General features: G+C 41.9%; 1 protein-coding gene across 16 annotated transcripts in view; it reads left to right on the top strand.

The window, feature by feature from the left end:
• The window catches only part of rimbp2b (RIMS binding protein 2b), a 111,437-nt gene that overhangs the window by 78,831 nt on the left and 11,358 nt on the right, over window positions 1-21,248 (top strand). For 8 of the 16 annotated variants that reach the window (XM_028577528.1, XM_028577533.1, XM_028577535.1 and 5 more), the window contains exons 11-21: window positions 82-102; window positions 2,464-2,668; window positions 3,903-4,051; window positions 4,553-4,632; window positions 6,016-6,125; window positions 6,206-7,078; window positions 10,225-10,397; window positions 11,174-11,839; window positions 12,311-12,460; window positions 13,073-13,234; window positions 20,975-21,083. In XM_028577528.1, the coding sequence (XP_028433329.1) occupies window positions 82-102; window positions 2,464-2,668; window positions 3,903-4,051; window positions 4,553-4,632; window positions 6,016-6,125; window positions 6,206-7,078; window positions 10,225-10,397; window positions 11,174-11,839; window positions 12,311-12,460; window positions 13,073-13,234; window positions 20,975-21,083 (2,698 nt within the window). Of the gene's footprint in view, window positions 1-81; window positions 103-494; window positions 652-2,463; window positions 2,669-3,902; window positions 4,052-4,552; window positions 4,633-6,015; window positions 6,126-6,205; window positions 7,079-10,224; window positions 10,398-11,173; window positions 11,840-12,310; window positions 12,461-13,072; window positions 13,235-20,974; window positions 21,084-21,248 lie in introns of those variants that run through there. The other 8 variants (XM_028577534.1, XM_028577542.1, XM_028577538.1 and 5 more) reach the window with 4 other exon arrangements.

The following is a 21,248-nucleotide window of genomic DNA, read 5'->3' on the forward strand; positions in this document are numbered from 1 at the left end:
GAGTGATCACATGTGTAATTGTGCTTTATTTCTTTCCTACATCTCTTTTTACTGAATGGGTGTTTGTTTATGCTTATACAGAACCACTTGGACAGCATGCAGGTATTTCAGAATTGTTTTTATTTATTTACTTGACACTTTTTACCTTTCCCAGTATAGTCAATACGGGTATACAGTACCCCCTATGTTTACTTTGGCCCAGGAGGCATGGTGATGTAACACCACATTACAAACAAAATTATTCATCACTATCTAAGTTTTGTATTAATGATAAACACGATAAATATACAAGTGGTACTCAAAAGGTAAAAGGTAACATAAAGCATACATCAGTCCAGAACTAATCTGATGTGTGCTCTTTGCTCTTTGGTTTTCAGAAATATTCAGGGCTGCTTCTTTTCTTGGGCTTTACTACCCACTCAGCTCTGTTTCACATTTCCCATCAAAGAGAGCTTTTTGAAAGTCTGGAACATGACTGACAGCATAAACTGGAGGTCTTTCTGACTTGATCATAAAGAAAAATTCAGCGACACTTGCTTAACAATTGATGAAAAGATTCAGAATATGGATCGACTTCAATTAAAGAGGAATGCCTGGGGCCTCAGTGACCGACCTCAATCCCACATAATCAAAGCCCATCAACACATTGAGGTGTGCAAATTTAACTTCATAAGACCAAACACGTGTTAAAAAGTGTGTGTTTTAGATGTGAACAAATAAAAAGATCAAACTACAATAAATGAATGCAGAAAATCTATTTTATTGGTAAAATAAATTGCAATAAAAAGTATGGAAGTCTTAATGAATTGCAGATATTTTAGCTTTTCAGTTTGTTATCTACATAATATTACTCATTACGTCTATATATTGATGCATACAGTATATATTAGAGCTTTCTGAGTTTATAAGACTGTATTGTTATCAAAGGATCACCTTGCCAAACAGTGGTACATGTCATCCTTTTTTTGTTGTAGCATTGCATGTTATTTAGCATGTGTTTTACAAACTGTACTTGCCATACAGCTGAGAACTGTATGATGTTATTAACTAATACCTCTTAATTTACTTATTCTAGTTCACAAATGCAGGAATTCCTTTGGTGTCTGTGTGCTAACAGCATGTTATATCTAGAAAAAATCTGTGTGCATGAAATGGACAGAATAGCATAGAGTATTAGCAGGGGGCGTTGCTGTGTTTTGGGCAGTGCTAAACTAAATTCCATGGTAGCTTCAGTGTCCTCCAGAGCATCTGCGGTTCAGATTGTGGCAGTTTCAGGTTGAGAAGGGAGTTGAGAAATAGTGCTCTAGCACCTGGAATTTCTATTATACCTGCCCAAACAATTATGTTCAGTTTCCCAGTGTTAGTTTGTGCAATAGGTTTCCTGCTTACAGCTGGTGTTATTTTATACATTTGTTTTTGTTACCAAATCCTATGAAACAACCACTACCAACAATATTTTCAAACTTCCCCCAAGTCCATTAATCCCCAATGTACATCTTTCCAAACAGATATTCTGTATTGTCACAAATACATATTTCCATTTGTTAAAAAAACAAACAAAAAAGAATTCCCCAGTTTGGCATGTTAGTCTTTAGTCTTACAGAAGTAAATAATGTATTTGCTGGGGACTATTTTCAGCTGCAGATTAATACACATTTGTTGCTTTGCTGAGTATTTACAGCAGCAGGATACTGTACAGTATTTGTGGGATTGACTTAAACCACAATGCCCATGTTCATCATAATGGAGGAACATGTTACCCAGTGCAACAGTGTGGCTCATTGGTGTGATTTTAATAGCTTTTGGACAACAATGGAGCTCTACGGCACAGAGGAATAAGATATATCAGGCTTTGGCTCCACAGACAATATTTGTTAGTAGGACAAACATATTGTTGGTTTTGGTCTTTTCAAGGGATTAATTGACAATAAGAAAAATGTAGAATATCATCAGCCTCCTCCTCTATGCCACTCTGCAGTTTGGGGATGCATACTGCCTAGACGCAAGTTTTTTCATTTTCAGTATTATTAGCATTAACTTTAGTTGTGCATGCGATTTGTACGTATACTGTCTTCAAGTCATTGTGACATGTTTTTTCTCCGCAATGGCCAATCCACATGTTATAAGTCCTAAAGTAAATCTTATTCCATGTTTTATTTGTGTGTAGACAGTAGACGTATAGCATCGTATACGTGCCTACTGTACTGTGTGTACAGTACTCTAGTATTTCTGTGTGCAGAATGTTCCGTCCTGCATCCTGTGGTTTCCTTATTTTGTCTTCTGCTGTTTTCCTTTGTTTCCCATCCTTTCTCTCCCTGCCCCTGTCTGTCTGTCTGTCCTTCTGTCTGTCTGTCTGTCTGTCTCTCTCTCTCTCTCTCTCTCTCTCTCTCTCTCTCTCTCTCTCTCTCTCTCTGTCTGTCTCTCACTCCTCTCTTGATGACTCTCCTCCCTCAACACCATCAGGCCAAAGTCCGCGAGCTGGAGGAAAAATGTCGGTCTCAGAGTGAGCAGTTCAACCTCCTGTCAAAAGAGCTGGAGAAGTTCCGGCTCCAGGCTGGGAAGTTTGATATCCTCAGCACTGAACCCCTAACTCTATGTGAATCTCCTGGGTCGCCCAACAAATCCCTCTCACAGCTCCTTAATGGACTGGCTGCCCCCATAGGAAAAGGTAGGATCTTATCCGTATCTCTTGTTTTCTTTAACTCAGATATGTCTCATTGCTCATATATCAGTATATAAGTATTTTTAGCAAAATAAATAGTAATTTAGATTTTTTTGTCATATTTCCAAGGGGCTGACATCTCATTTGGGATAATACATTATAAATGTATTAACTAAATATGTATTGATATTAATTTTATGGGATATTTGCTTATATTTACAATAAATAATAAAAAAAACATTAATTTTGCTTGATGTAGCCCACTCTTATTAAAGCGCTGTGCAATTGAATAAATGCATCATTTCCGTCACGTGAGAGCTGCTGGCAGTAACTGCACACTGAACATATTGGAAGAGGAGTCAGTTACTTCATAATGGAAAGAATTGCAGCTGAAATTAGAAGTCCGTGAGGCTTCTGACTTAATCCGCAGTAAACACAAACTGTTTATGAAATAATCAATCGCAGTGAGAAATAGCCTCTAGCTGGCAAAACCTGTTCTCTGTTTGTTTTCGACTTGTTTTTGTTAATTCCCAAATGCTTCACTAATTACAGTAGTATCCTTCAGCTCTTGCTATCAAGTTTAATTTATTAAATATCTTTACAATTTTTTTTACAAAAGAGTACAGTACTGTGAGATATCGACCTAAATGACACCTGCTCAAAAACATGTATTTAAATTGCAGTACCTTCAAAAGGAGAGTTAGTAGATAATCACGTGTTAGTGCAGGTTGATGCCTAATATATGTAAACGACATACAATCAGCCGTAGGGCTGTCCTCAACTAAAGACATTCTCAGTCGACTAACACTCATATGATTTTGTCGACTGATGTATTAGTTGATTTAATCTGTAAAACTGACTTTCTCCAAAGAATCATGCAAAAGCACCACTTTTAATGTTGTGTTTACCAGAGATGTGCTCATACGTTTCTTGGAAATAAGTCATTCAGCATGAAAAATGTAATGAAATTTTAGATGACTAAAACCAAAAATTTGTGGACTAATTGACTTAAAAGGGGCAGCCCTAATCAGCTGGTTATTAAGTATGGGTACTATTACTGGTATTTGTACTGTATAGCCTCGTGTTTACATAATGTCAATTACCGTTACACAATGTTAAAATGTTGAGATACGGTTTATTTTTTCTGCATCGCTCTCTATTTTGGTCACACGTTTGTTTTAAGTTCTGTTACATTGTGATGTGAAGATCTGGTGAGAGAGAAGTTCTGTTTGTTCCACAGGCAATGAGGCTCCAACAAGCAGATCTTTGATATCTGAGTTCATTCGACCACTCCAGATCAGTGGAGACAAGCCTGAGCTCCTCTCTGTCAAGCCAACATTCCTCACTCGCGGCCGAGTCAGCAGCCCAGCACGGGCTTCCCACTCTGAGGTATCTGACAGTGTCTGTTTGTGGCCCATATGGCTTTTGCTTTATTGCACATTTCTCCATTTTCACTTTGCAATGACATCTATAGAAAAGAAATGTGTCTAACAAACTTCAAACTGAACATCCAAAACCACAATGTGGGCTGCAATAGAAAAGAATCCCCTACAACTTTTTAGTTTAGCCCTGTTTACCTAAATGAAATCCTGTTGTAAACAATAGAAATATTTATATCATGTGCTTTTTGTTTACTTTTTTGTAAGACTTTCTGCAAATTCCAGAGCACAGACACCGGGATTTACAGATCCAGCATACCTCAGTATCTCTGAACGTCTTGGCATTTTTATACTAAACTCGCTTTGTTGCAAAATCCTTTTGACTTACCAAGCTTGAACGCTTGCCACTCTGGTTTTCTGAATATGAGGTGAAAGGTGAAAACACAGAGAAGGAGAATTTGATGTTGAAAATAGGGTTATTTGTGAGTTTTTTTTTCTTCGTGTTTTCTAGATGGACAAAGAGCTCAGCTCAACTACCAGGTCCAAACTGAGGTTTACGGGGAAGGTTCGTCTGTGTATTGCTCGGTACAGGTTCGTACACACAACTACTTATTCACCTACTACTACTTCACAGTATTCCTTCTTTCATTTGAAACACTAAACACTGACAACAAATACAACCTCCTCCTGGATTTTGTAATCAGGTCAGTGCAGGATGAGACTCTTTACTGTTTCCAACAAGTTCTTAACCCTCCTTGTCTTCGGGTCAAATCTGTATCAGAACATTTGGGTTTTCTTCCACCCAAATTGCCAAAAAATAATAATGTGGATGGTTCCTTACAACCATGCACAAGTAAAATAAATGATCAGTTCACTACTCTCATTGAATTTGGGTGTTTTATTCAATTTTATAACATTTGAAGAAAAAGATAAAAGAACGTTAAAAAGTGACAAAGAAAGTCATCTGAAGAAAATCTTCAGGAAATGCCAAAAAAGGGCAGAAAAAAGCAACAGAAAAGTTAGGGGAAAAGCAACAAAAGTGTTGAAAAAGACACATGGTCTTATAACTATCAAAATATTTTGAGTGGTTTCAGTGCATTTTCAGAGTAAGTGTTAACAGGAGCTTTGTGCTAACATAACACAAACCCCCCCCGAACACGTAACCATCCTAAGAGAGGGTGATAATTAACAAGAAAAGGTGGCCAAAGAAGGCAGTAGCTCAGTCCGTAGGGAGTTGGGTTGGAACCAGAGGGTCGCTGGTTCAAGTCCCCGTAAGGACCGAAGTACACAGGTGGACTGGTAGCTGGAGAGATGACCCCCCCCTCCCCCACCTCCCCAAACAGCTCAGAGCGCCTGTTAAGCAGTCGCAACCCCCTCACTCTGACATCTCTCCATTAGTGCATGTGTGTGTGTATTTCAGGCCTGTGTGTAGTGTGTATTAACAACATAGTGTAAATTGTAATTTTCCCCATTGGGGATCAATAAAGACTCTAAAATAAAAATGTAATTAAATTAAATTACAGTCAACTGAACTGGCTGCTCAGTGTGGACAAGTCATGGACACATCTTGCTAAGCTTATTAGCTTTCTCCAACAGAGCTTTAGGCTGTGGTCTTAAAGATGATTCAGTGTTTCTATCTGTAAGGAACATTACCTGTCAGCACAAAAAAATAATTGGAATCCTCAGAGCACAAATATATGAAACAGGGCCTGAGCTTTCAACCCACACTGTCCTCAGCTCTCTCCTATTTGTAAAAAAACAACAACAAAAACCTGAATAAATAGATAAAAAAATAGAAACAAACTTTATGTTTTCAAAGCAGCATTCAGCAGATACTTTTCCCTTGACATACATATTACAGAATTGTAGCATTTGACATAAAAGAACCCTGATGTAGAGTAATTGTAAAAAGAAATACGTGTAAAATATAACACTTCTGCAGTTGAATTGTTTGTTCATGTTTTTCTGCGGTAGTTACAATCCTTATGACGGGCCTAATGAGCATCCTGAGGCAGAGCTCCCCCTGGTGGCAGGGAAGTACCTCTACGTTTACGGGACGATGGATGAGGATGGCTTTTACGAAGGTCTGACCTGCCTTGATAGTGTTTCATCTTTTATTTAAATAGCTCCACAGTACCAACTATCTACTATTTTGTTTTGTCAGGAGAGCTGCTAGATGGACAGCGGGGACTCGTCCCATCCAATTTTGTGGAATTTGTCCAAGATGCGGAGACAACCTCTGCCCAACACAGGGACACAGTGGCTAAAGAACCTGGCTACCTCAACCACAGTAGCCTGGGGCCTCAGAGACTGAAATTCGGCACAGGAACGGGAACGAGCATAAGCAGCCTGCTGTCGGACAGTAAACTAGACTGTCTAAGCACCAGCAGCTTGGGCATGGACCTCCTGGGCTCCTCCAGCAACGGGACAGGAACCTTGGATGTCAGCACTGACGAGGTCGGTGAAGACATTGTGCCTTATCCTCGCCGCATCAACCTGATTAAACAACTGGCCAAGAGTGTGATTATTGGCTGGGATCCTCCCGTGGTGCCACCGGGCTGGGGCTCCATCAGTGGCTACAATGTCTTGGTGGATAAGGAGGTGTGCATGAGTGTCCCCTACGGGGGCAGGACAAAGTCTCTTCTTGAAAAGCTCAATCTGGCCACCAACACCTACCGCATCTCAGTGCAGAGCATCACCGACCGCGGCCCGTCGGACGAGCTCCGGTGCACTCTGCTCGTGGGAAAGGATGTGGTGGTGGCACCTTACTACCTGCGGGTGGACAGCATCACGCAGGTCTCTGCTGAGCTCTCTTGGATGTCCAGCAACAGCAACTACAGTCACACCATCTTCCTCAATGGTGCAGAGTACGACATGGTCAAGGCGGGGGGCTATAAGTACAAGTTCTTCAACCTGAAGTCCATGACAGTTTACAAGGTGAAGGTTGTGGCGCAGCCGCATCAGGTGCCTTGGCAGCTTCCGATGGGTCAAAGGGACAAGAGGGAAATCTCTGTGGAGTTCTGCACTCAGCCTGCAGGTCAGCCTCCAAAACATTACTCACGTTAGCACTTTTACCTGTCCTGTAAACAGGGACGTTTTTCTATGCAGCGTATTGTTGTATAGTTCAAGTCTAGACCTACTGGGATATTTTTAGCCGCGCTAGCATGCTTTGGTCCAGTCTGAAATTGGTAAAGATACCAGAGAATGTATCCTTATGACTCTAGGAGTCCCCTGACTTTTTCTTGTTTTACGTTTCTTTCTCGACACAGATTTGTGGTTTATTGTGAATTATATGAACAACTAATAGATGGATTGCCGTGAAATTTGGTGCAGATATTCATAGCCCCCTCAGGATAAATTCTAATAATTTGTGGTCTCGTGATCCCCTGACTTTTAACCATCGTGAACATGATTATACCTGCTTAAACATCATCATTTTAGCATGTTGACATTGTCATTTAGCTCAAAGTATGAAGTATATGAAGTATAGCCTCACAGAGTCTTAAGTCTGGCTCTTTGTTTTGTTATACTGCCAAAATTGATTTAAGTTGTGCTAAAATGTAACCTAAACTTGCATTATCTGATTTTCTGGCCACTTGGATGCAGTACAAACGTGTTGAGGTAAACTGTTTAGCAAATCGTTGGTTATGTACCCATCCAGCATTTTGGATGCATGTTTTTGGCCACTTTGCAAATGCTAGTCCAACATTCCTTTTTAGCTCCTTTTGTCTCTTTTAATAACTGAGAAAAATATCTGGCTCTTTAGCAGCAAAATCCCCTCTATGTTTATGTACTATAGTGCTTGGAAGGTAATGTACAGTGGGTTTATCAGAGCTTTTTCATTGAAAAAAAGATGCAGATTGTGGCTGGAAAAAATGTTGACGAGAGTGCTCGGACTGTTTCTTTGCAAATGCAGTCAGTTTGTACGTTTTGTGTAAAAGGTGATGATAAAGAGGTAACATTGCTCTCCTGCCGCCACCCCCCCAATCTGATTGCTGTTCTTGTAGTCTAATATTGTGTTAGACTAAAGTCATCTGATATTTCACAATGAAAGCCATCTGATAATATACATCCAACACAGCCATCTATTTATTTACTCTGCCACACGCTTCAAGCCCATTTACAAACATTTACGAACCTGACAAACATCTTAGCCATTTTCATTTTTTCCCAGCCACTTTTAGATTGCCCTCAAGGATTTGTGTGTGTACTGCTGCGAGAAGGCACACGCATGGTAGAAAAGAAAAAAGAAAAAGAAGAAAAGTGCAATGAGAAAACATCATAGGAGCATTTGCTGAATGGAGCTAAAACACTGGAAACAGTGTCTCTCGGAGCCAAATTAGCGTAAATAGTGAGCGTAGATCTCTGGGATTTCTTCTCCCATGAGACCCGGTGATGCTTTGCTGTTGCCAGCACTTAACTTGGGTCTCAGAGCCTGACTGTGTAGCTACGGGAAGTCTTTTAATGTGAGAATATAATAAAAGTGATTGTCTCCACAGCCAGCTACATTTATGACACATGCTTTGTGCGCGTGTGTGTGTGTGTGTGTGTGTGTGTGTGTGTGTGTGTGTGTGTGTGTGTGTGTGTGTGTGTGTGTGTGTGTGTGTGTGTGTGTGTGTGTGTGTGTGTGTGTGTGTGTGTGTGTGTAAATCTATAGGTAGGGTGTAGTTAGCAAATTGTTGATGCAGATAAAATATGGTTCAGACATGTCATATTGTTGCTTTTTATATGAGTGCTGCGAATGTTATATATTTTTTTTTAAACCCTCGTTGTTGAGGTACCGGGATAATGGAAGTCGCTCAGAACATTAGAGGCAAACGGGACATAACAGAGAGAGAGTATGAAGTCAAGTAATGAGTAGAAAAAAGGCTGAAAGGGAGTGAATAAAGGGAGGACACAGAGGTCGTGAGGGAGGAAGAGAGGGCAGGACAGGGAGAGAGTGAGGCTGAAGTTTGATGTGACATTTTCTGTTGGCGTGCTGAGAGTTCATTAAATGATCTATCTATTGAACATGTTAATTAGAGGCGTCTGAAATAGTGTCAGTGTCTGTGGCAGACAACTGCCTGTTGTCAATAGGGAGGACAGTGTCTGGCGGCACTATTAGGCTTTCGCACTCGGCATGTGTTCTTCAAACAAGTGACTTTGTTACTTGTTAGCGATACAACTTTCTTTTTTTTTATATATATATTTGTCACACGGAGCAGCCGCCAATTCCCTGCCTGGAAATCAGTGACCTGCTCTTTGTGTCCGGTATTAATGAAAGTGGCTCCACTGAAATATTCATTGATGCACTCGTTTCACTTCTCAGAGGAGCTTGTTGTTTAATGACGCGCCGTAGTTTAAAAAACGACAAGGAGAATTGAAATCTCCAAACAGCCACTGCTGCTGTTCCGAGACTGTGTGCGCTGTCTGCCGACAGTCGGCGTAGAAATGTGATTACGGTTGCGTTGATGGAGATTCTCGGACACACAAACCGCTGACCGCGTCTGCTCCCTCTCTCTCACTGTGGGACTGCAGGGGAGCAGCAGCACCGCACAGATGGGTATGTTGTTTAGTATGCAGGCAGCACTGACAGATTGTGGAAATAGCAAACTGTTTTTTATTTTTTTTTATTTTATTTTTTATGCTCCACAGAATAATGTCAGCGAGAATCTGGCAACAGGATATTGCTGTACATAACACTGATGGCCGCATGTTGGCAAACTTGGCTTTTTCAACCGACGCCTGCGCCCGATACGAATATGAATGAATCTCGGAATACACACCATGAACCCGAACGGAGATGAGCATAAATATAACAAAATCATCCTACAAATTACAATATTTGAATATAAATGCTTCATTCAGCTGTCACTGGCTCAGTGTATCCCAGCACATACCAGCTGTTCATTTCAGTGAAATTGAAAATGCTTTTAGAATAATTTAGGAATTTAGTATACATTACGTTTTGAATACAATTTTTGGTAATACCACAACTTTAGGCAGTCTACAGTACTTTAGATGTGAGACATATAATACCGTTCACCTAGAATGAGAATGGCTTTATTTCACACCGCTGTGAAGTGGTTATTGAATAGAATTGTGGAAAGTCCATAGTACCGAGGTCAGCACATTATGTTTTGATCAAATAGGCACAAATGGTTCAGCCAATGTTGAGACATCTTTTTTTCTCTCCTTATCCAGTGTGTGTGTTGTGCTCCTCAGGGCCCCCTCTCCCTCCCCAGGAGGTGCAGGTCCAGTGTGGTCAGACGCCGGGGGTCCTGCAGGTCAGATGGAAGCCGCCGCCTCTGACGTCTTCAGGAACCTCCAACGGTGCCAGTGTGATTGGTTATGCCGTGTGCACAAAGGGACAAAAGGTACCAAATGTCAGAACAAGTGTTATAATACAGTACTTAGAAAAAGGTTACCTTTGCCTTCCTCAACTGTGACTTTTATGAGTAGTGCTTTATTGCCATCTCCTGGAGAAATTATATAATGCTGAAATAACCAGCCCCGAGGGACAAGCATCGCAGGCTCCATGGTGCCGCGTCAGAATCACATTCCTTTTCCAGAAGGAGCTGTTGTGTTTGGTGTGTGTGTGTGTGGGCTTGTTTAACTATATTTGTGGGGTCCAAAAACCGGGAGTCCAGTATAATTGCGGGGTCCCGACAGCTTTGTGAGGCCAAAATGCTGAACCCCACAAGTTTAAAGGGCTGTTTGAGGGTTAAGACTTGGTTTTAGGATCAGGGATAGAATTAGGTAATGGTAAGGGTGAGGGTAAGGGTTAAGGTTAGGCATTTAGTTGTGATGGTTAAGGTTAGGGTAAGGGGCTAGGGAATGCATTATGTCCCCACAAAGATAGTGCCACAAAACTGTGTGTGTGTGTGTGTGTGTGTGTGTGTGTGTGTGTGTGTGTGTGTGTGTGTGTGTGCTTGCGTGCGTGCGTGTGTATGTGTGTTTGTAAATGTGTCTACTGTATCAACCATAGTAGTGTCCAGTAGTGATATTTTCTTTGAAATATCAGCCAACAGATACAAGAGCTAGAAATGCATGCAGTTTGTATGATGTTTGGGGTTACAGAGTGAATTCTTTTGTATGCTGTCGTTCTGAATTGCCCTTTGGTAAGGACTCTCTGGTTCCTTTGTGAATACAGATAGCAGAGGTATTATACCCCACAGCAGACTATACGACTGTGGAGTTAAACAGGATCCAGTGTCTGGAGGCCAGGGAACTCATTGTAAGGACGTTATCAACACAAGGAGAGTCCCAGGACTCGCCCGTGGCCGTCATCCCGCACAATCTCTTGGGCTCGCCACGCCTCTCCCACCGAACCATTGCACCGTCCCACACCATGGCGCTCCCGCAGTCCCATCCGGCACACTCACAAACCCATCCTCCTTATCCGTCGACGTACCCCCTGAATCATCCTCAGCCCCAGGTGCAGCCTCTGCCTCGAACCCAGCCCCACACGCTGCCCCACGCACAGCCGCACTCGCAGCCCGTCTGCCAACCCCCTTCTCATCCCCAGCCTCATTTCCAGTGCCACCCCATGCCCAAGTCCAAACCGTTAGTAAGTGCCAGAGAGCCCGAAACCAAAGAGCATGAGGTGGGATTGCGGACAGCCCAGCCCTGGGAGCGATCCCCCTCGCCGCTGCCTCCCATGCGTGGACCCAACCTGGAGCCGCCGCACTTCCAGCCACGGCGATCGCCCTCTCCTCAGAGGATCCTGCCACAGCCTCAGGGAGTCCCCATCCCCAACACCATCGCCAAGGCCATGGCCAGGGAAGCTGCCCAGAGAGTGTTTGCCGAGGGCAACCAGGTGTGTGGGGATTTCATTCTATCAATTATATTATAACAAACATGATGGAATCTAGCATAGAGCCTGGAAATCAAATTTGTCATGATGCGAATGGTAATAACTGTCCGGATGATAAGATGATTTCACTTGTAAAAACCATTAACAAACAAGTATTGGCTTCTTTTTTTTTTTTTTTTTTACGTTTAGATCTCTTTTCTGTCTAAATGTCTAAAGTTGCAAGGAAACTCCCACACACTGTCTAACTTGCAAAGATAAATTTAATGTCAACGTTTCGGTACTAGATCTTCATCAGGCAAAAAGCCAATACCGAAACGTTGCCACTAAATTTATCTTTGCAAGTTAGACAGTCTGCGGCAATTTGTTGCAACTTTTGACCTACTCATCCCTCTCCTACCGCCATGTCTCATGACGTAGATGTTCAAAGTATTTTCCTGTTCAATCTAAATGTCTAACATGTTTCCTCTTCATCAGGTTGAGAAAAGGAACATCTTTAGTGAGCGAGGTAACGCCTTGCATCCTCTCAACTCTGACGAGGAGGAGGATGGCTACGACTCTCCTCATTCGAGGAGAAGAGGAGCCTCGGTGGATGAATTCCTCAGAGGCTCAGAGTTGGGCAGACAGGTACTTTACAGACTATTAGTGAATGCAATCACTTGTTTCTGGGAAGAATGTGGAATCGGTAGCTATATGTAGGCAAAATCAAGTCCCATCATATTAAAATGAAGCCCCTTGTAATGATGTCTGCATCTCTGTTGCATCAAAATGATATTTTTTAGAATCTTGCATACATCATTTCTTTTCAAATAAATACTTTTAAGGGAAGGAGGAAAATTCGTTACCAAGCGTTAACTAATCCAGTTTACTTTGGCAACACATTTGCAGAATTTTAGCTATACGAGAGTTTTCACCAACACACACAACACTTTGTGAACACTGCATACTGGCTTTCTGCAGGTTGGCCAGCCGATTTGGAGTTTATAGCTGCTTCTGCACTTGTATTGAGTTGTCCGAGTCTTTAGGTGCCAGCATTTGGTGCTAATCAGACAGTGCTGTGGTATTCTGAGTCTCTGTAGAGTGTAGACACTTTCCTTTCGTCTCTTTGGTAATGGTGAGTATTGCCACATAATCCAGCACCCTAGATGTCACCAATATATGAAGATAAGAATTTAAAATGTGTTGATCTCTACCCAGTATGCTCCCTTTCAACGTTTCTCTCTCTTTGTTTTCCCTTAGCACCATCATCCCCACTACAGCCACAGTGAGGAGTACCACACGGAGAGTAGCCGGGGTTCGGACCTGTCCGACATAATGGAGGAAGATGAGGAAGATCTTTACTCTGAGATGCAACTGGAGGAGGGCCGTAGGCGCAGTATCAACTCTCACAACACTCTTAAGGTACATACTGCACACCTTTCGGTCTGTAGTGGCCAGGGGGAGGACAGAGGACGGTGGGGAAGACAGGGGCTTATGGAGGGAGGGAGGGTCTTGCCACCTGTAGAGGTACCTGTTCTCTCTCCCAGGCTCTACAACCAGGCCCGTCGTGGCTTTGCCTGGCTGAGCTCCCCTGCCTTGTGTTAGCTGAGTCAGCCTCCCCACCCCAGCCTGCTCCAACCCCCCCACCCACACCCCTCCAGCACTGCTGTAGTCATTCAGGGCTGATCTAATGGGAATGGCTGTGTATACATTACTGTACCGCATGCTAAAGGTGGGGGGGGAGGCAGTAAACAAAAAAACGCAAGGTTTTGTTATGGTTTGCATTGCATTTTGATGCTCTTTATACCGCACCAAAGGAGTGTTACAAGCGTTAAAGTCGAATGTGATATTGAAGTGCACATTTTAATATACTGTACTGTATCAAAGGATCATCAAGTGCATATGGGAATCTCATTTAAGTGAGTACTTAAATGGAAATATTCACCTTTGTTCATGTCTGTCATGTCCTAAGGTTTAATTTCTCTATTGTGTATGTAAATGTTAACATTGTCGGTACATGATCCTGTCTTCATTTGGTCTGTCAGTGGGGATGTGTGGGCATGTGTGGATGAAAAGGCAATCTGCCATCATGATATATATATATATATATATATATAAAAACGTATCACGTTATGAGAGTGAGGGGTAAACATTAGTTGCTGATTGGTCCTCTGTATTAAAGTAGACTTGCTACCAGAAGTCAGTACAAAATCATTTGGTTAGGTTATCCCTGTTTTTATCCAGTTAAATGTGTACAGTTAATGAGGGGTAGTCATTACCCACTGCGCAATGTGACGTCGAAGGGACGTCTTTTCCATGTAATTTTTGGACGTCCAATTTCGGTCCACTGAAGGGGTTGTTTTGTAACGCCAGGCGACGTCTTTTTTCGACGTCTACCGCACGTCTAATGTTGACGTCCGGGGGACCTCCGTGTAAGGGATATTTATAGTCCAAATGTGGTCGTTTGTGGATGTCTTTTCAACGTCAAATTTAGACTAATTTTAGACGTTTTTATACTACTTTTATAACTGTAGTCCCATGTTTCAAGAGGATGGAGGACATGTTTTCTGTACCATGTGATCATTTTCCTGTGTAGCTACAGGAAAATTAACTGGCACAGAACACGTCCTCCACTCTCTGGAAACATGAGACTACAGTTATACACATACAAATAAATCCCAATTTATTACTTTATTTTTTATTCAAAAATAAATTGTCCTAAATGGCATCAGAAGGGCACCAGACATATCAAGCACAATGTACAATTTATAAAGCGCTTTTGAGGGTACTCAAAGACAATTTATACAAGTTCAAATTATCATAGAAAATAACACACTATAACACATTAAAAGCTATTCTGAAAATAAAAAAACTTTTGATCATGTAGGTAGATTTTGAGATAATTAGCCTACTATTGGTCTATACTAAGCGCGAATGTACAAAAATACTATTAAAAGCTTAAACCAGTGTTTTTTAAAGTCTGAAACTGTGTGCTTCCTCTCAATCAAAGAGCTGGGGCACATTCAATGTCAAAACAGCACGTTTCCTGGGAACGGTGTGCAACGGCTTGAGTTATGTTTTCTCTCATTTGGTGGGTGTGTCTCAATTATTGGTTGTGTTCTAGGTGATACCCAATCAGTAGAGATGTGTCTGTAAACCTGTGCACCCAGTTTCAGTTTAAAAAAAACATCACTTGCTTTGCCTTTCTCAATTTTTGGATACCTATGGGATAAGGATAATGTTATTTAAACCTAAAGACACTTTTGAGCAAAGAATAACATTTATTTATTAAGAAAAGTCATTATTTTTCTCAATCTGTAGGAGTCGTTGAAATATACAGCATTTCTCTCTTTTGACTAAGCTGTGTATCCCTGCTTCACAACAGCAGTCTGTACATGTTGGAGAACAAAAACTGATTGTCACACTAATACTACTGAACAAATTCAAGTACTGCTTATCATATTGTCCACTGTCCATCATAATGTCAATTATTTCAGTAAAAAAAAAAAAAAAGGCTGTCTCTGCTACAGCCTCTACTCCAGTCTGTTGCCAGTCAGGGAAGTCCTTGATGGCCCTCTCGTTGTCGGACTCAGGAAAGTAGGATTCCTCGGTGCTGCTGCTACTGCTGCTGCTGCTGCTGCTGCAAGAACAAAAGATTTGGGTTATGTGCGTTAATTTGAAGAAGTATGTTTTAATGTATGGACGTTTTTTTCAGTTTTTTTTTCCCCGTCTCCCATTGTTTTTAAGAAGTGGTTGAGTAATAATTGTAACATAAGGCTGGGGTAATAATAGTCTTTTTTTTAAGATGTGAATAGAAGACCGGTTTTAAGGTTTAATGGTAATCACAATTATTTAAAAAAAAAGCATTTACTTTTCATACCAAAGGTGTCATTTTATGCTGCCCTCTCTTTACTTACTTACTTACTTACTTACTTACTACTACTATTTCCTTCTCTTTACTTCCTACTCCCATTTTCAATTAAGATTTTTGTAAACTTACCTCAGATTATTCAGAAAAGTAATGACTGGGAATAGGCAGCTTTCCACATTTCCCCGTTGAATATCTTGGTCATCATGGCAATTGAGAGATCTGAAAAATAGAAACATTAAAATAAGATAAGATCCTTAAATTAGTCCCACAGTTGGGATATTTTCAGTGATACTGCACCAAATGGAACATGCAATAAAGATAATGATAGAGGAAGTCTAGGAACCCTTGATCACACAGGGAATGGAAAAATAAAGCAACAAATAGGCCTAAGAATCATGAGTGGCACTGCAACTGCCCCAAATTCTAAATAGAGTTTGATTACAGGTGTGTAATTTGCATCATGCACCAAACTAATTAGGCAATAACATACCTGACTCTTTTTACTTGTTGATCAGGCTTATACACACACAAATAGTCTTGTGGTATGATGTCCTTCATCTCTGCATTGCCTTCTCTCACAACTCCTGGCCACGTTTTCTGATCTTCCACTATACATCATACCAACATAAAAACAGACACACTATGTGAAAACTACTATCAAAAAAATGCTGCTCGTTGTAAGGATGCAGCATTTTTAGTATTGTAAACTATTGTTTTGCAATAAACACAGTGTATTCCTGACATTTAGTAGAGGATGGTGATGATATTCTTAGCAAGAACCACCTTTTTAATAAGGGATAACTAGTGAAACATGCAAACAACAGTCTACCAAAGTTACCCTTGCTATAAACATGATACGGAAAAGTAAAGTACCAATAAAATGAATTGTGATATTGATAATTATATTGATCTTAAAGTCAAATGTGATTCAATACGTCCATCGAACGTGTTTAGTCCCGGTTAAAGCCGATTATAAACGCTAATATCAGTTTTATGTTAAGTTAGCTAGCTAGCTAGGCTTATGGTCAATTTGACTGTCCGGACAGTAACTACATTAAGCTAACGCTAGCTTGTCAGGTAAATTATTTTTATTTAAGTAATCAAAGTTAGTGATATAGCTAGCAGTAAGAAAATTGTGGTAACAGGTGGCTATGCTCATCGGGGTTTTGAAGGCAAACGTTAGCCAACGAAAACGGGCACCATCTAGCGATAATTACTGATGTTTTATGACCGTCAGCACTCCGAACCCCGTTGTCAAAACCCATTGTTAACCAGATTTAATGCGGAGTGCACAGAAACGAACCACAGTCTTACTAAAATGTCCTAAAACTAACTTTACATTGTGGTAATAAGCAGGGTAAAAATAGAACCTTATCACAATGGGAGTTAAAGTACGAACGTGAGCCTGCCATTAGACGGCCCCTGAACCGCTTCACCTTTTTTAAATATGATTTAGGTAGCTAACGTTAATGGCCTGTGTAACGTTAACGTTATAGTTAGCCACATTAAATTACGGAACAGCCAAATTAACTTACCGCAACAGACATAGCTAGCTAGCTAGCTAGCTAATGTAAACTTTACATTCAGATTCAATCGGATAAGTACATTTAGCGATAGCTAGAGCACGGATATTTTAATTTTAAATGAATGTGAAAAAGGACGGCTAGCGCGATGTTAACCTGATCTAACGGCTCTAAAGTTACTTTAAACCATGACATGGTGTAACTTACTAACACATCTTGTTATTTCTCAGAGCAACACCAACTTCCACATGCGAAAACGTCGAAATATTTGTTAACATTACGTTAAGATGCTTACCATGGGGTTTGACAGCAGCAACAAAGCAGTCTCCATCCTAACCATTAGATAGTAGACTGTGGCAACGTTTGTCCTTTCTTTATGGACTGTGGCGCGAATGGGTTGCTGGGCAGAATTCAGATCCAGACGCTCAATAAACGATGCTTCCAAATGACCCGCGAACAACTGAGGACGTTTTTTTTAATTTTTACAACTGAGGAACTTGTAGCCTAACACCGACATGCTGCGATGTAGATATATATATCGCTAGATTTCCATCAAAATATGATGTCCAGACGATGCTTCAAAATGACTCGCGATCCGTTGCAGATGAAGCAATAATTTGCAGTGTGCTGCTTACTATACTGTCTATGGGTTCATCCATATATATATATGTATATATATATATATATATATATATATATATATATATGTATATGGGTTAATCCATATGTCAATGTGTTAATCATGCAAATTTCCTTCACCTGTCATGGACGTCCAAATGACGTCGAAAAAATTACCCAGTTCAAAGATCAAATGTTGAACGTCAATATGACGTTCAAGTTGGGTCACGGTTGGACGTCCAAATAGTGGACCTAGTTTGGACGTCGAATAGATGTCCAGAATTGGTCATGGACTGACGGACCCAATATAGACATGATCTGCATGTCTATCCGACGTCCAATGTTTAATGGGTAGTGTATTGCCTGTTTTAATACACCAATGCTGCATCTCCTTTTTGTCATCGCCATCTATTTGTAAATCACTGATGCACATTAAACACCCCTCCCCCCACCTTTATATTTCTGTAAACACATTATTATTTTAAAATATTTGCAGTAATGACCTAATCATTTGATATAGATACCGTTAAGGTAATAGTTGAAGATGAATTGTCAAATTTGCTTCTGCTGTTGTTTTCTGTGAGCACATTGACGGACGTTCTGAACATATGTTTCACTACAGTTGATATTCTTGCTACAGAAGTGTCCTCATACAGTATGTGTAAGCCGATTCTTCCACTTCCTCAGCTTCATGTTGTATTTTTATTTTTTCCATTTCATCCACATTGATGTTTTCATTCATCCCTCGCCTGTGGCACTAACTACGCCTGCCACTCACTTTTAGTATTTTTTGTTTGGGTAATTTCCAATTTCTCACAAGTGAAATTCACTTTTTCTACATTTATCCTCCGTGCCCACGCTCGGTTTGAGATTCCCGTTCAGAGCATGCCACTTTCTCCTCACGGAATGAGACTGCATGTCTTACTACATTGCCACAAATAACTAATTCTGTCTTTATTTTGTCTTTCCCCCCCATTTGTTCATTTGTTGTACTGTGTTGTTTCCTGCCTGTTCTAAAACCTCCGAAAAAAAACCAAAAAAACATTTCAACCCTCCTAACAAAAAAAAAAAAAAAAACAAACAAAAAAAAACAAATATCTAAACTGACCCTTTTGAATTGAACTGACTCACTGAACTGTGAAATTGTGGAACTTTGCCTCCTGGTCATAACTGAAGGCTTATTACAAGCGTCAGGACTTAGCCGAGGAAAGGGACTGCTGGGACCTCCAGAGGGAGGTGGTGAAGCAGAGGTCGCTCCGCAGCAAGCGCCTCCACAGCATCCCCGAGGTGGCCGAGGAAGACTCGGACTGCGTGGACAGCATGGGCCAGCGCCTGTGTTTCGAAGAGGGCGGCCGGCCGGGAACGCCGCACGCTCAGCGGAGGATGTACCCCCAGGACGCCCGCGTTCACGACCGTCACGCCCCTGGCAAGAACTCCCGGTACCTGCAGCGTCAGCGCTCCTCCCCTCGCTTCACCGACAGCCGCTACTGCTACAACGCGGACGACCGCGGCTTGGTACGACCCAACCGCCAGAGCACCAAGAGTCCCGACAGCGGCTTAGACTGTGGCAGCGAGGAAGAAGGCTCTCTAGGCCGGGGTTACCGAGGGTACTATACTCACGGTAGCCCCATGCGGGGGCCCGTGCAGGTCATTCACTGTGAAGGCCCGGTAGAAAGGCGGGCGCTGGCTATGGGCCGTAAAAGAACTCTGACCCGCCAGTGCAGCGTAGAGGAGGAGTTCTCTGACATCCCAGGGACTGCAGCCAAGTCGGTACACACAGGCGACTTTAGGAACAGGGAGCACTTTGGGCCCGGTCGGGAGGCCGGTCAGCGAAACTACCCCAGGGAAGGGGCCCTGAGCGAGGGCAGGCTCAACGAGCTGGACAGGGTCTATTACAGCCCCCACAGGGAGGCTAGGGCCCAGTCTTTGGCCAGGCTCAACCGGGACCAGCCGCTGGTGTGTGATTCAGACTTTCTGCTGTACTTTCCATCAGCAAGCTGCAGCCATTCTGTGTTCTTAAATGTTGTCTGTTTTTCTTTATGATTACCCCCCTCCCTCCCTGTTTTTCTTTCTTTCATTTGGCATTTTTTTTTTTCTTTCATTTTATGACAAGTTTATCACATGGTTCATGGTTGGTCTGATTTGATGTTTTATTTTGTGTGAGTTACTTTGCTTGTACTCAGAATGTCCGGTGGATTTTAAAGTAAAGCTTTACAATTACCTAAAGGCCATTTAGCCAAGTTTTGACTTCTCATGTCTTTGAGAGGAAAGGTTCCACTTAAAGGAAAGTCTCATGTGCAGTGCATGGGGACGTGCAGCTCCCGTCTTTTTCTTCCTCTGCCTTCTGTCTGCCGGCTTCTTTTGTTGCTCTCCATGTCTCTCGCCCACTTGAGCTGCAGCCGTATCGCGCCACCTTGTGCTTGGAGCTTTATTTCAGCATCTCCCATCTCTCATCGCTTCACACATAAAATGAGGCCAGATCACGACTTCTGCAGCCTGCGGTGGTGATTCATTTAGCCTCCGACCCATACGCATCATCTCTTGTTGTCTCTTTCACTCGTTTCAGCCCCAAAAAAAAAAAAATGATCTCGTTCATCATCTGTTTTCATAACTCAACTGTTTCGATTCTTGTAATACAAAGCCCCAGGCTGAAGCTGTAATGGCTTTGCTCGTCTAACTACATCTTTATCCGTTCCTCGATCACACTCGCCACTCCGCTGTTACTCTTTGTATTTTCATCCACTCTTTCGCTCTGTTCTTTTCTCATCATTTCTGTCTTTTGTGCTGCCATTTGCTTTCTTTTCTCATCACGGAGCTGACATGCACAGAACAAAACAAACCAAACAAATGGTCTTTAGCTAAACATGTGACTTCCTTCCTTACCCCCCAGTCCATGTTGTTGTGTCGGGGGTTGATTTGATTTACTTGTTTTGATGGTTTGTTGGGTTTCCTTCTTGTTTTTATGGATTTTGTTTGTACTATCATTTTGCCTCCCTAAGGACAAATGGAAGTCACATCATTTGCTCTTATGGTTTTTATGTTGTTTTAACAGGACTGTGGGGTTCTTTTTTTTTTTTAAATGTTTACTTGTCTTCACGAAGCAGGTGGTTCCTTGTTCTAACGGCTCGCCTTTTGTTTTTTACTCTAAAGATCATTGGGAACTCAGCATCACATGGGAGCGCTGATCGCCTGGAGCACTCAGGGAGGAGGCCGGTTCACATCGGCAACCCCCCTCAGCAACGGCCCATCCCATCCATTGGTTAGTGAGGTCACCACACGAGGAGACGTCACCCCCCCCCCCCCCACACCTGCAGGGCCACTGATGTTTGTGCTATTTATACCATGTGTTTCCCTTTCCCATGTGAGCCGAGCTGTACATCTCTCCCATAGAGCTTAAACAACCATGTAGGCCCTTATTCTGTGG

Source organism: Perca flavescens, chromosome 5 (genome assembly GCF_004354835.1).
Source record: "Perca flavescens isolate YP-PL-M2 chromosome 5, PFLA_1.0, whole genome shotgun sequence".
Classification (NCBI taxonomy): domain Eukaryota; kingdom Metazoa; phylum Chordata; class Actinopteri; order Perciformes; family Percidae; genus Perca; species Perca flavescens.